This window comes from Cryptosporidium ryanae (assembly GCF_009792415.1).
Source record: "Cryptosporidium ryanae isolate 45019 chromosome Unknown contig_24, whole genome shotgun sequence".
In the NCBI taxonomy this organism is placed as follows: domain Eukaryota; phylum Apicomplexa; class Conoidasida; order Eucoccidiorida; family Cryptosporidiidae; genus Cryptosporidium; species Cryptosporidium ryanae.
The window spans coordinates 186,692-200,101 of record NW_027125549.1 but is presented as its reverse complement, the minus strand read 5'-3'; the positions used below and the strand labels follow the sequence as shown (position 1 = coordinate 200,101).

At 25.4% G+C, this 13,410-nt stretch overlaps 5 protein-coding genes across 5 annotated transcripts; 2 read left to right on the top strand and 3 right to left on the bottom strand.

Annotated features, from left to right (window-relative positions):
• Window positions 1–916: 916 nt before the first annotated feature.
• On the top strand, window positions 917–1,515 carry FG386_001487 (uncharacterized protein; the record flags this gene model as incomplete). Its single annotated transcript, XM_067340880.1, has 3 exons — window positions 917–1,005; window positions 1,121–1,238; window positions 1,312–1,515. 3 exons carry the CDS (start codon window positions 917–919, stop codon window positions 1,513–1,515), a joined length of 411 nt encoding a protein of 136 aa, XP_067196798.1.
• A 43-nt stretch (window positions 1,516–1,558) lies between these two features.
• Window positions 1,559–6,790, bottom strand: FG386_001486 (uncharacterized protein; the record flags this gene model as incomplete). Its single annotated transcript, XM_067340879.1, has 1 exon — window positions 1,559–6,790. One exon carries the CDS (start codon window positions 6,788–6,790, stop codon window positions 1,559–1,561), a length of 5,232 nt encoding a protein of 1,743 aa, XP_067196797.1.
• Window positions 6,791–7,026: 236 nt separating this feature from the next.
• Window positions 7,027–8,535, top strand: FG386_001484 (uncharacterized protein; the record flags this gene model as incomplete). Its single annotated transcript, XM_067340877.1, has 3 exons — window positions 7,027–7,590; window positions 8,138–8,476; window positions 8,515–8,535. 3 exons carry the CDS (start codon window positions 7,027–7,029, stop codon window positions 8,533–8,535), a joined length of 924 nt encoding a protein of 307 aa, XP_067196795.1.
• A 22-nt stretch (window positions 8,536–8,557) lies between these two features.
• Window positions 8,558–9,334, bottom strand: FG386_001483 (uncharacterized protein; the record flags this gene model as incomplete). The annotated part of the gene is made up of 1 exon (XM_067340876.1): window positions 8,558–9,334. The coding sequence occupies one exon, from the start codon at window positions 9,332–9,334 to the stop codon at window positions 8,558–8,560; it is 777 nt and encodes a 258-aa protein (XP_067196794.1).
• Window positions 9,335–10,070: 736 nt separating this feature from the next.
• FG386_001482 (multi-pass transmembrane protein) lies at window positions 10,071–12,917 on the bottom strand (the record flags this gene model as incomplete). Its single annotated transcript, XM_067340875.1, has 1 exon — window positions 10,071–12,917. One exon carries the CDS (start codon window positions 12,915–12,917, stop codon window positions 10,071–10,073), a length of 2,847 nt encoding a protein of 948 aa, XP_067196793.1.
• Window positions 12,918–13,410: the final 493 nt, after the last annotated feature.

Sequence of the window (13,410 nt, the reverse complement as noted above, 5' to 3'; positions counted from 1 at the left end):
TTAAATATTATTATTTTCAATTAATTAATTATATATATATATATATATATATATATATAAGTGTATATAAACTTATATAGATACAAATTTTGTACATACACTTGATTACTTAATAATAGTTTCACTTAAATTATATTAAAATAATGTAATTTATAATAATCACCTAATGACTAACAAGGTACATGTTGCATGTAGTTTACCAAAATGTGAACATTGCATGCAAATAAATGTTCACTTTAAATGTTCACTCATTTTTTCGAGCAGCATATTTACTTTACTGGATAATATTGGTTGACCTTTTTTTGTTTTTTTCAATAGCTTTCTTTTCTTACTAAACCTCTCACGTCTTTTAGCTTTTTTTAATCTCAACAATTCTTTTTTTTTTTCTATTTCCTGAATTTTAATCTTTTTGTTCTCATCAGCTTTTTTAAGAGATAATTTATAAGGGTTTGATTTTTTTACTTTAACCATTATTATTGAATTAAACTATATTAGCTTGCACAGTGTACTTATTTTTAACTAATAACTATATTCCTCGTCAGAATTTGAATGAAAAAAAATAACATGCCTTTATTAATTTTAAAACCTAAATAAATAATTAAAGGTGTTGAATACTTTTGTCATTAAAGACTCTATTCGAAATATTAACTTACAAATAAAAAATACGAATATTCCTTAACATTCTTTTCTTTTCGACTATGTGATGGTATTTGCTTTTTTAGGCGGTTTTTTTTTTTTAATTTAAATTATTAAACCTTACATATATTGGGAGTTGGTGAGTGGAAAAATAAATATATTTAACGACTAAAAATAACAAATATTAATAACATTGAAGTATTTTCACACAGAAATTAAATAATAATACATATTTAACTTAATTCAATAATCTATACTATTTACTGCTCTATATAAATATATGGAGTGCTTAATATGTTTTTCAGATCTAGAGGACTCTAACACAGTAAATTATAAAGCATCAGAGAATTCAGAATGGTATATGTCAAAGTAAGTTTATGTTATATAAGCTGTTATTTGTATAATCTAATAATATTTCGATGAATTAACCAACAAATAATATGTATATTTGTTTATTTATTTTCTTTTTTTTTAATTATCAAAGTTTTTGTATTGATTGCATTGAAACTTTGAAAGAAACACAATTTAATAGATATTGTGAGTCTGTAACTAATACTAAGTGTTTGAAAGAGCAAAAAGCTCTATTACTTAGAGGTCCTCCAGTAAGTAAAAAATAAGTATTAAGCAAAAGAGAGTGAAATTAATTAAAAATTTAAATCACGATTTCTAATTTAGATAAACATTAGAGATAAACATGGATTTCCAGAGTGCGGCGAAGAAGAAGTTTATATGTTGTGTAAGAAAGCGGATAACACATTAATTGATCCAAAGTTAAATGGATCACTTGTTGGTGAAGAAAGAATTAACTATTGGAACTATTTAAAGCAATTTATATCGGAAGAATTACTATCAGAAAATAACAAGGATTGGGATGAATAATTTAAATAATACCTGTATAATTTTTGCCTAGTATCCTTGTTTTTCATTCTTTGTTCTTTATAATTTGTTTAAATATCATTCTTTGTTCTCCTTTAAGCATAACAAATAAGCTTTTCTTACAGTGATCGTCAATAATATCAATTAATTGATACAAAAATGATTTTTTAATCATTCTCACTGTTGATTCTAATGTATTTTTCATATCTATACTTGGTAAATCACTTAAAATAAGACCTAATGGATATTTTGACGAATTTTCATCATGAATTCCAATTCTTTTATACAATACATAAACATAATTGATTAAATCACTTATTATTGAAATTGAATATCTTTGAACCTTGTTTCTTGTAATTTGAGAAACTACAAGAGGATAAATTCTACCCATTCTTTTAAAATGCTTAATATATGAATTTAAGCCACAAGATAAAATGCTTCTATCTTCAAACGAAATTAAACAATCACCCAGATAAATCAAATTATTAAGTGACTCGTTTATTAGATGAAATTGAGAAGTCCATACATCTATATAACCTTTATCTTTACTATTGTTTTTTTTTCTAGACTGATCCCATAAGGGATTTAATAAAGTATATATTGGGATATATGAAGATATAGTTAATGATTCAAAAATAGCTAAACAATATATCTCTTTATATTTATTATCTATTCCATTATATAAAAAGTTACTCGGATTGCTTAGAACTTTTGTTCCAAACAAAGAAAATTTAATTGATAATGTTAATACTAAATTTGATAATGACATTATTTTATTATTAACTAAACTAACTTTATTATCTGCATTATTGTTTTTTAAATCTGATATGTAGCAACTTACACAACATGAATATAGTATAGAAACTATATCTGATATTTTTAATACTGAAAATGTAGATATTATATAATTAGCCTTTGCTCTGCTTTTCATTAATATTAAGTCATTTTCAGTCAACAAAATTTCAATTATGCGTACCAATTTAGATAAAAGTATTTCCAAATTAAAGTATAAAGTATCAGAAATTTTCCATTTTTCAATAGACGATGTTCTGCTTGTTCTAAAGCTAGGTAAAAGGGATTTATAAACATAACCTTTATTTTTAATTATACACCAAACAAAATCAACTGAACTTGTTATTAACCACATTAAATTGCTGTCAACTTCAACATTTACATCATTTAAATAAATATTAATTTTCTTAAAAACCTCTGTTATAAATCCAATTACCGGTGAATTATTTATTAATTTAGAAATACCTTCATAAAGTTTCATATGCCTACATATTGTTATTGTATCTTTAAAATGGTCACTTTCAATCTTGCATCCCTCTATTATACACTTTGTAATGTATCTAGTCCACTCACTAAATTTTATATTGTTTTCATTAAATAGCGCATGTTTAATATTCATTTTAATTATTCTATAGGCAAAATCAAAAATTTTTAGATATTTTTCTATTAATTCATCGTATAGAATATCTAAAGCATGTTTATGATTTTTACATTTGACCATTAAATCATTAAATTCCTTTAAAACTACATCAGTAAACAACTTGAATAAAAAATCCAATAATAAGTCTCCCTCTACACTACTTGCTGTAATACAATCAGGTTTTCCACTATTAAATATTTGTTCAGTAATATCTAATATATCTTTAGTAACAGTCAACATTCTTTCCATTCTAACTAATTCTTTATTATTCCCTCCGTTGTTTCCATCCTTCATTTTTTCAAAAAATTTATCCCAACATAACTCTTCATCGCAGTCTAATATGTCATTTTTTAATGTAATGTAAAGTTCACTTACTTTGACTATATAGTAAATTAGATTAGTGTTATTCCTTCCATCATCAGCTTTTAATTTCTTTATTATTGAAATTCCATTTGATATTGATTTAATTGTATTATTACTATCTATTATTTTCTTTCCGAAATTACTCGAATCTAATTTAATATAAACTATTTTTTCATTAAAATTCTTAAAAAATTCAATTAAAAACTGAATTTGTATTATCCAAGAATTCATATTTGTATTGTTTACCGATTCAATACTTTTTAATTGCCTAATATCTTCCATCTGATCACTACTTAATCTCAACCACCAAAACCAATCTAAGTTGCTCATTTCATCAAAAATGTAATCAATCAAGGCTTTTAATTTCAAATTTTCGTTACAATTTGTCGCTGAAAAAAATAAAGTTTTATTGAATATCGTCACCAAATTATCAAAAGATTTATTTTTTTCACTCTTTAATTTAATTATCAAACTTAAATATCTATTTAAGTATCTATTTTTAATGACTTCATCCGAACATTTAATGTTAATCTCAAATATTAAGCTGGTTAACATTCTTACTAAATCATTGCTATTTACTTCCTCTTCTATCCTAATCCAATTTAATATACCAAATGTGGTTTTTTCAATTAAACATAAGTCGATATTATCCTCATATTCGAATATAAATAATAAATCACAGTAAAATTTATAAATTACTTCAAATGTAAAATAACTTTTTTCATATAAACTTTCATTATATTTTTTATCACTAATATCACCGCTATATAGGTCTTTATTATTTAAAAGATACATAATTATTTCCTTACTGTTGAAAAAATCAAGGAAATTACACAGTAATTTAAATTTATTTTCGTCATTATCTCCAAATAATTTAATATTACCACAAATATTTTCAATATATACGTTATCATATATTTCCTTTCTTCTCCTTTTTAAATCATCAATATTAAATCCATATGAATTATTTCCAAATCCAAAACTTAGTTTTGACCTCATTTCTTTAAATAATAATAAAATTAAATAAGGAATTTTAACTATAATTTTAATTGAAATATAATATTCGCCGTGACCAGCTTCAATATTAGTTACTTTATAAAGATATATTTTTAATATAGAATTCAAATATAACTTAAGACTTCCTTTTCCGTCAAAGTTGCTGTCTTGATTATAATACATTGACTTAAAATAGTCTTCTATTCCTTGTAAACCCGAAATATTCAAAAGTAGAAACCTTGTTATTATTCTTTCAATACTGGAATTTGATTCCAATGTTTGTAATATTGACATTAATTCCTCGTAATAATGAAATAACAATAATATTTCTTTTTTACTTTGAACACCAGAGTCCCTTAATTTCGTTAAATAAGATATAAAGTTAACTAGTTCCACGAAAAAAGGTCTATTTGAATAATTTTTAAATCTATTTTCTCCATTATTATAAACTAATTTAAAGTTACTAATTTTTGAATGATAATAGTCAACTATTTCTTTCAAATCCTCTTTTTCCTTCATATTCCATGAAGAAACTTTTCTAATTAAATTTATAATCCCACAACTTAAAGTTACATGTACAAAATTATTTTGGACATCTGAATTAAATTTGGAATTTAAATCCCGTTTTATTATATATTCATGAATTTCCTCTATCCTGCTCCGAAATTTATTTGCCGAAGATTCAAATACTGGGATAGATATCATAATTATTCCAAACCACGAGGCTGAAATGTACTCGTTTAACAAGGTTGTATTCTGAGCTTCTTTAAATAAATCAAAAAATGAATCAAAAAAGTTAATATTTCTACCCGGAAGTACTAAATTGTATGTATCTTTTATTTCATTTAATATATCCTGACTTAGTAGTACTTCCTCGCAAATATTAAAGTCCGGACTAAAGGCTGACAATTCTTTATTCAAATTTGTAAAAAATAGTGAAAAATCGTTAAGTTTTAAAAATGTCAACATTAAAACAGAAAAACATTTACTTAGAGATTTAATTATATTTTCCTGTTTCTTTAATTTATGCTTATTTTCTAAAATTACTTTGTTCCAATCACTCAGTAATTGATCATCTGCTGTTTCAGGAATGTTTTTTACTCCGTAATCTAGATTATTCACTTCAATATGCGATGAGATTAGAGTCAAGATAGTTCTTTCAAGTCCAGTAATTTTATTATTATCTCTAAAACTTAAATATTCTTCTAATTCTTTTTCATTATCAATTTTATCACGTAAATAATCATTAATTAATTTAAAGTGTGAAAGTATTCCAGGAAGTAATTTCAAAGCTTTTATCGGGCTTATTAAAATGCAAAGTTCATAACACTTGTAAATGTGAGGTGATAATTTTTTTTTAAATATAGACACCTGTAATTCACCAAGTATTCTCTCAAACATATTTTCTTTAAAATTCATAGATGAATTATATATTTTTACACATTCATTTATATCAAATGTATTCGCTTTAATAAGTAAGTAAAAACAATTGTTTATATGTTCAATATTTGATATAAACTTTTCATTTTCTCCCAAATTTATGTTTAGAAATAAAAAGAATAACAGGTAATCAGGTTTAATTGAGTCATCTGAATTAATAATATCACGATTGGTGTAAAATACACATTTTTGATCATTTAACTTATGAATTTGATCGATTATTACAGGAAATAAACCATTGTAGTCGGAATTTTTTCCAATTAACCTATTAATTAACGTTCTAGTATAATTAATATTAGATATATTTTCAATTGAACCTTCATTAAAACGTTTAAATATATCATTCAAAGCTGACTCAATAGAAGGCATGTGGGAATTTGAAAAAATACTTCTGATGACATTTATTATTTCATCTAAAAGCTTCAACTTTAACTTTAATGTCTCTAAATCAATTTCGACATTAATTTTCTCAAGTTCCTCAATTTGCGATTTATAAAAGCTCCAAAGAGGATCTAACAAATAATCAACCACCATATTGAATCCCTTTTTAGGTTGAACATATATTGTCAGCATTTTAGTCAATAAACTTAACATTGAAATTAATATTTTCTCTTTCATCAAGTCCTTGGATAACAAATTCACACATACAAGTTCAACAAATAGATCAAATTCATTCACAAAAGTATCTGGAAATTTTCTTTCGATCAAATTTAGTATATTAATCCAAACTTCACTTTGTTCCTTTGAAAAACCCTGTATTGCATTTGGAAACAACCATTTTGACCATATTTGTGGGTGCCTTATCATTGGAAAATCATTTGGAAGGTTTAAAAGTATATCGTAAAACAAATTCAACTCTCCTAAGTGCAATTCTTTGCTTTTACCTTCATTTTCAGATGGTAATCTCCTGCCCTTAAGGAGATACCATTCAAACAACCATACAGAAATATCTTTTTTGTTGGAGTCTTCTGATATGCTCTCAGAAGACTCCAACAAAAAAGGTCCAATATCCCTCCTACACTTAACCTTTAGTACTTCTGAGCTCATTCTACTGCTTTTTTTTTGATACTAGAATTTAATAGTTCCTTAACATTTTTTTTAAAAGTATGTAAACATAAAACCTTACCGCCTATTCGGTGTCAGAATAAAGTTATTTTATATTAAAAAATGACCCACAATAGTAAACCTAGTTTAAAAATAAACATTTAAACTTTAAAAGCGAATTATTTTTTTTCTTTTAATAGCTAAATACATACCTTTTATCTTCTAGATTTAAGAGAGGTATGGAAGAGAATGATTTTAAAATTCGCAATTCTTATATAGTAGAAAAATTGATTAGCAGCGGGAGTTATGGAACGATTGAATTAGTCAGAGAAGGATTATCCGGTAAATACTACATTTTAAAAACAGCAAACAAATTAGAATTAGAATCAATAATACAAAAAGAGGAATTGATTTTAAAGGAGGTAAAAAGCAAATATATAATAAGCTACATTAATTCTTACACGAACTGCCTAGGTTTTAAGACGTTAATACTGGAGTACCTTCCTAGAGACCTTAGAGATATAATTGAAAACTTAAAAAATGAAGAATTTTTATCTGACTCAGATGTGATAAAAAATGAAAATACTCCTTATTTTACTCAATCGTTTTTCTATATTGATATAAATATAATAATAAAAATCCTGTTCCATATTATTTCTGGCATCCACTACATCCATAGTAAATCAATTTCTCATAATGATTTAAAACCAGAAAATATTTTAATAGATGACGATTATAACGCTAAAATATGTGATTTTGGCAGCTCTTTTAAAATTGTAGATGAAAACCAAGAATTTAGAGAGGTAAGTGTTAAACAATAGCATTTTTTATTTAGTATACATCGAGTTTCCTATTGTTATTTAAAATTTAAACGAAAAATAATACCAAATCACATTTTATTATTCACTTGTGATTCCCAAGGATGAATACTGCTATTTATTAATATATCTATTAAATATTAGTTTTTGTTATCTGATATATTAGTAGATACTTGAATATAAAAGGCGAATCTGAGGGTATTACATAATACTTTTTTTGACATTAGTGATTACAGAATGGTATTTACAGATAAATATATAGTTAAGTACAAAAATGATAAGTATATATAAAATACAAACGCCCAGTACACCACCATTATAATAACATATACTCAAGCTTTTGAATCAATTGTTTATTTTAATATCAATTGCTAATGTATAAAAGAACATAATAATAATAATAATAATAATAATAATAATAATAATAATGTAAATAATAACTGTTACTATTATTATTACTATTATTATTATTATAAATAAATAGGAACAAGAATAATTATCTTTTATTAATGAATTAACTTAATTTAAATAGGTAATACCAACAAGTATATCATATAAAAGTCCAGAAAGACTATTAGGTACAAAGAATCAAGCTGACTTACTTTCTAGTGATATTTGGTCATTTGGTTGTATTGCTTTTGAGTTATTGACAGGAAGAAAAATATATGATGGCAATTCAGAACTAGAGCAGTTAATAAATGTCTTAAAGATAGTCGGTACACCAATTAAAAATAAAAGCAATAATTATGAACTAGACGAATATTTTTGTTCACTGCCGTCTATTTTAGAATCTGGAATAATGATACCTATATATTCAGAGAACTGGAATATAATTGATAAATATAAACATAATAAAGAATATGAATGTATTGTAGAATTAATTAAAAAAACACTAAATCCTTATTCAAGAAAAAGAATAACTGCAGGTGAAATTATTAAATTAGATATATTTTCAAATTTTGTGTAAACATCTAACCCTTTCTTGTATTTTATCAAATTTTAATGAACTGTAACACTTATTATCCTCATATTCTTTCTCATCTTCATCAGAATCACTTGAAATTTCATCATTTTTATCCTCATTTAACTCATTTAATTTAATCACTTTGTTTCTAATTAGTAAATTTTCTATAGAATTGTTATTTATGAAATTATTCTTATCTTTAAAATTAGACAAACCATTTATTTGAGCTATAGTCGTACCATTTTTGTATATAATTAAAACAGGTAATGACTTATCTGGATAATTGGGTATTATATCTGAAGATATACCTTTTACAAATTTAATGTATCCGTACTTTTTTGAGATATATTCACTCAAAATCATATTTATTATTCGGCATTCTGATAAATAATCTTTATATAAGTGAACAACAACAATATTGTTGTTTTTAGAACTTTCCGTAACTTCCTTTACAAAATCCTGTTTTGTAATATGATAAACCTCCCCAAATTTACTATTTTCTTTAGCCTTATTTTTCAATAGTGCAATCCTTTTTTCCCTAATTTTCTTCAATTCATTCTCAAACTCTTCATCTATATTTATATTTATATCATCTAATTTTTCCAATTTTGTATTTTCAAACACATTTACAGACTCCAGTGCATCAATACGTTCATTGTATAACTCCTCATTTCTTTTTTCAACTTCTCTTGGAGCCCATATTCCCCTTTTCACCATCTGATCCTCCCATTGAGTTGTTACTTCTGTTGGATTAGTTGTAGACATATCTTTATTTAATTATATACTACAGTCTCTTTACTTTATATTCACTTTTATCTCTTTTTCCTCAATAAATGAATACTCCTTTATTTCGCTTATTCTGCTATTTCAATTCCTTTAAATATTCAGATTTTTATCATTGATATTGTTATTTAATAAAAATAAATAAACTTACATAGTTATATTCACAATATTAAATGTTCACAAAGGCGCGCAAAGCATGCATTCATAATGGGTTATTTTTCTTTTATGGTAAACGTACTGAGGACAATTAAATAACATATAAATTTGAAGTTCGTAACAATTGTTTACTTTAAGTATTTGATCTATTTTAACTGCCTCTATTCCATGTTTTCAATAGACAGTTCTTTCTATCTTAAGTTATATCTGTACTCAATGTTTATGGATCTATAAAACTAGACTCAATATTTAATAATCAGCTAACTTAACAATTAATTTATTACGTTTATTTGTTCACAATACTCCTGAATCTTATCATTATATATTCAAAGGTGTAATCAGTAAAAACAAATTCAAAACAAACTGAAACAGCATATAAGAAAAATCAGGAATAATTGTCATCACTATGTATATTTAAACACGGTATAGCCTAAATGTAAACTAATAATGTTATGCTTACCCTTTGTTGAGTAATTTAAGTATTGATTTCTGTGTTTTTGTTAAGGAAAGGAAAATAATGCACTTATTTTCAATTTACGGATAATATTAAGCTTGTAAGCTTTTATTTTTTCTTATTTAATTGGGGTATACTTAAGTTTTGTATATTTATAATAGGTGTACTTTTGTTACTGTTATTAGATCTTCTCTTAATTCTCTCTGACCAAGTACTATAAAGAACTCTATTTTCAGGTAGGAAATATTCGACATTGTGTTGTCTTAAAGTATGTAAAATAAAAAGGTAAAAAGGTGTTCTTATTTCAAGAAGCTTTTCCCATTCGTAAGAAGGACTGCAATTTGAAAATGAAACTTTTGTTTCAATATAGTGACCAGGTTGAATTGAATTAATATAAACGTAAACAGAATTTGGAACAAAATCTTCAGGACGATCATTTGCATATTGCTGAATGCTTTTGGTAATTGCATCAAAAACAAATGGACTCGTTAAATCTGATACGTAAAATTTCATAATGTGACTGCTCTGAATTGCTCTTGTTTCATTAGAAATGCTTTGATCAATTAGCCAGTAATTAGGATATATTATTGGTACAGCTTCTAAAGTCGAAAACACAGTGCAAAATGTTTGAATTTTTTTAACTACCAATATGGGACCGGAATTTATTCTGACCCTGTCTCCTTGATTATATGGATTTTCAAATATAACAAAAATGACTGAGCTAACGAAGTTGCTATACAACCTGTTTAATGCAACTGATATAGACGAAACAACTGCAGCTCCAGAGATAACTAATGTGTTTACATCTACTCCAAAAATAATTAATATAAATATGGAGGCGAAAAACCATAACAATATCGATACCATTCTCCTGAAAACCTTTGCCAGACCTTCCTGTGACTCTAAAGTATTAATCATTTTTTTTCTAGATTCATACATAGTCACTAATAATCTTACCCAATCATCCTCAGAATAAGATTTTCTACCAGATGGATCTATTACCTTCAAAAATGATTCAACTGACTTTCCATATAGCACCTTTAAAACTTCTATATCTATTACTAGTGGTTTGTCGGTTCCATCTTCATCAAAAATTGAATAATCATTCACAGTTAATATTCCATAAGGGGACGTTGGTATAAATGAATTATACCTTTTAAATCCATTTTTTGATTTTTTTCTTTCATAATATGAATTATCATTATTATTTCTTCTAAACTCATCAGACGGGATTGTTTTAAATTCATCAACATGTAACAAACTAACCTTTTTATTGCTATCAGAGTTATTACCTACATTATCGTCTTTGTTACTATTTGTATTGCTTATTATATTTCGATACCATGATAAATTATTAATTTTTGTGCTTGACTCTCCAGTAAAATTAAACTTTGTCGTTTTTTCCATTTCATCTTCTTCAGCAAATGATGAAACAGAAGATGAGGGAGGTGATGAAGATATTTTTGATGAAATTGTTTGAATTCTATAAAAATCTCCAGAATTCAGTATAGATGAAGCTTCTATTGCCTCTTTGCCATCCTTATGTTCACCACTGTCTCCACCTAATCCATATTCATTTGAATTACTATTTAATTTATGTTTATATTTCCATTTTCCCATGAATAATAATATTTCATTAGAATTCTGTGCCATATCATTAAACAATAATTTTGCATACTTTCTAGCATCCTTTTTATTCTTAACCTCAATATATTGATTGTCATGATAAAATATCGCAGAATATTGTTTTACAAATTGAACTGCAAGCCAGTTTTGGTATTTTTTTTTCTTAATTTGAGCAATTCCCTCCTCTGTTAGGAAATAAGGTAGCGTGATAGAATCACCACTATTCATTGGTTTTCCTTTGAGACCAGTAGAGGATGAATATTTACTTAATAAAAAATTCTTTTCTTGTCCTGGATCTAATCTTAAACCATCAACAATATGTGGACGTAATTTTGTCCAGTTACAATTAATAAGTCTTAAAAATCTATACTTAAGCAAAAATTCAATCATTAATTTTGACATAGATCCGATAAAATCCAACATAAAATAAAACATAATAAATGCCAAAACAAGTCTTCTAAGTGCAAATATTAAAACCATGAGTCTTGAATTAATAATTATACTTGCAGAACTCGATGATAATAACGTTGGAAATTTAATAAAAGGTATGTTGTATCCAGAGTTATCACTTTTCATGACTAATTGCAATTTCCATAATAATGTTATTTGACCTGCCCACAATCCATATATAAGTTCAGGATCTGCTGTTCCAGATAAGGCAGCGAATATTCTACCTTCCGGACATAGCCATGGCAATAACAACCTAAATATGATTGATCTAAGTATAATCATTAATAAGTATGTTGCAAAATCCATGAAAAATATGATTGCGACACTTATTCCCGTTTGTTCTGATAAAGAGTTACTATCTATCAATGATATTAAATAAACTGTAAGTGATACTAATCCCAGAAACACCAACCAAATTACAGGACCGCTATCTGGAAAAAAAAACCTATGTATAGCTAATATTAAAGACTCTGATTCTTCTTCTTCTTCCTCTTCCTCTTTTTTTTCCTCAAAAACTTTACTTGGTCTTCTAAAAAACAAGTCGCTACCGAGTCTTTGAAAAATGTTCCTTTGTGATTTTTCATCTTCGAAATTATTGCTTATATTTGATAAATCCTCATTTCTACTCATAAATACATCTATTTTATCCATATTAAATTTTGAATCATCTGTTCCTTTAGTTATATTAGTCTTTTTATCGTTGTTTAGTTTTCCTCCCCATATTGAGAATCTATGATTTTGCTCTCTTTTTTCAAGATTTGAATCTGCATCTTGGTCATTTTGTCTTCTCCAAATTATTGAAAACCTAGTCCCCCTTCGTCCCTTTTTTTCTTCATTATTTATTACTTTTTCATTGTTCTCATTCAATATATTATTCATCTTTGCCAATTTCTATCTCATTATTCTATTGAATTATTTAACAGTTATTCCAATTATATATATTACTTTCAAGCAACCTCAAATACTAATTCATTCAAATATGCCTATAAAATGACATAATAATATTACATCAAGTACTTTTTTTTCTAGTTTAATAAGATATTAAAATTAAATTAAATGCAATTTTTAACGTTTCCTTTTTATCAAAATAAAAATACATTTACTTTCTAACTTATAAATATTATCAATCAGTGCAATATCTATAAATAGATGCATCTATAATAGATTATATATATTTACATGTATTTATTCTCTAAATTCATTTATTTATTCTTCATCAATCCATTAATATAGATTCATTTTAAATTCTTATTTTTGTATTTTATAGACATTTATACATGCATTTAATTATTTATTTTATTAAAATAAAAAATGTATTAACTAATGGATCTATTTCAGATTATGGCGCCTAAAACAATAAGTTGTATTATTT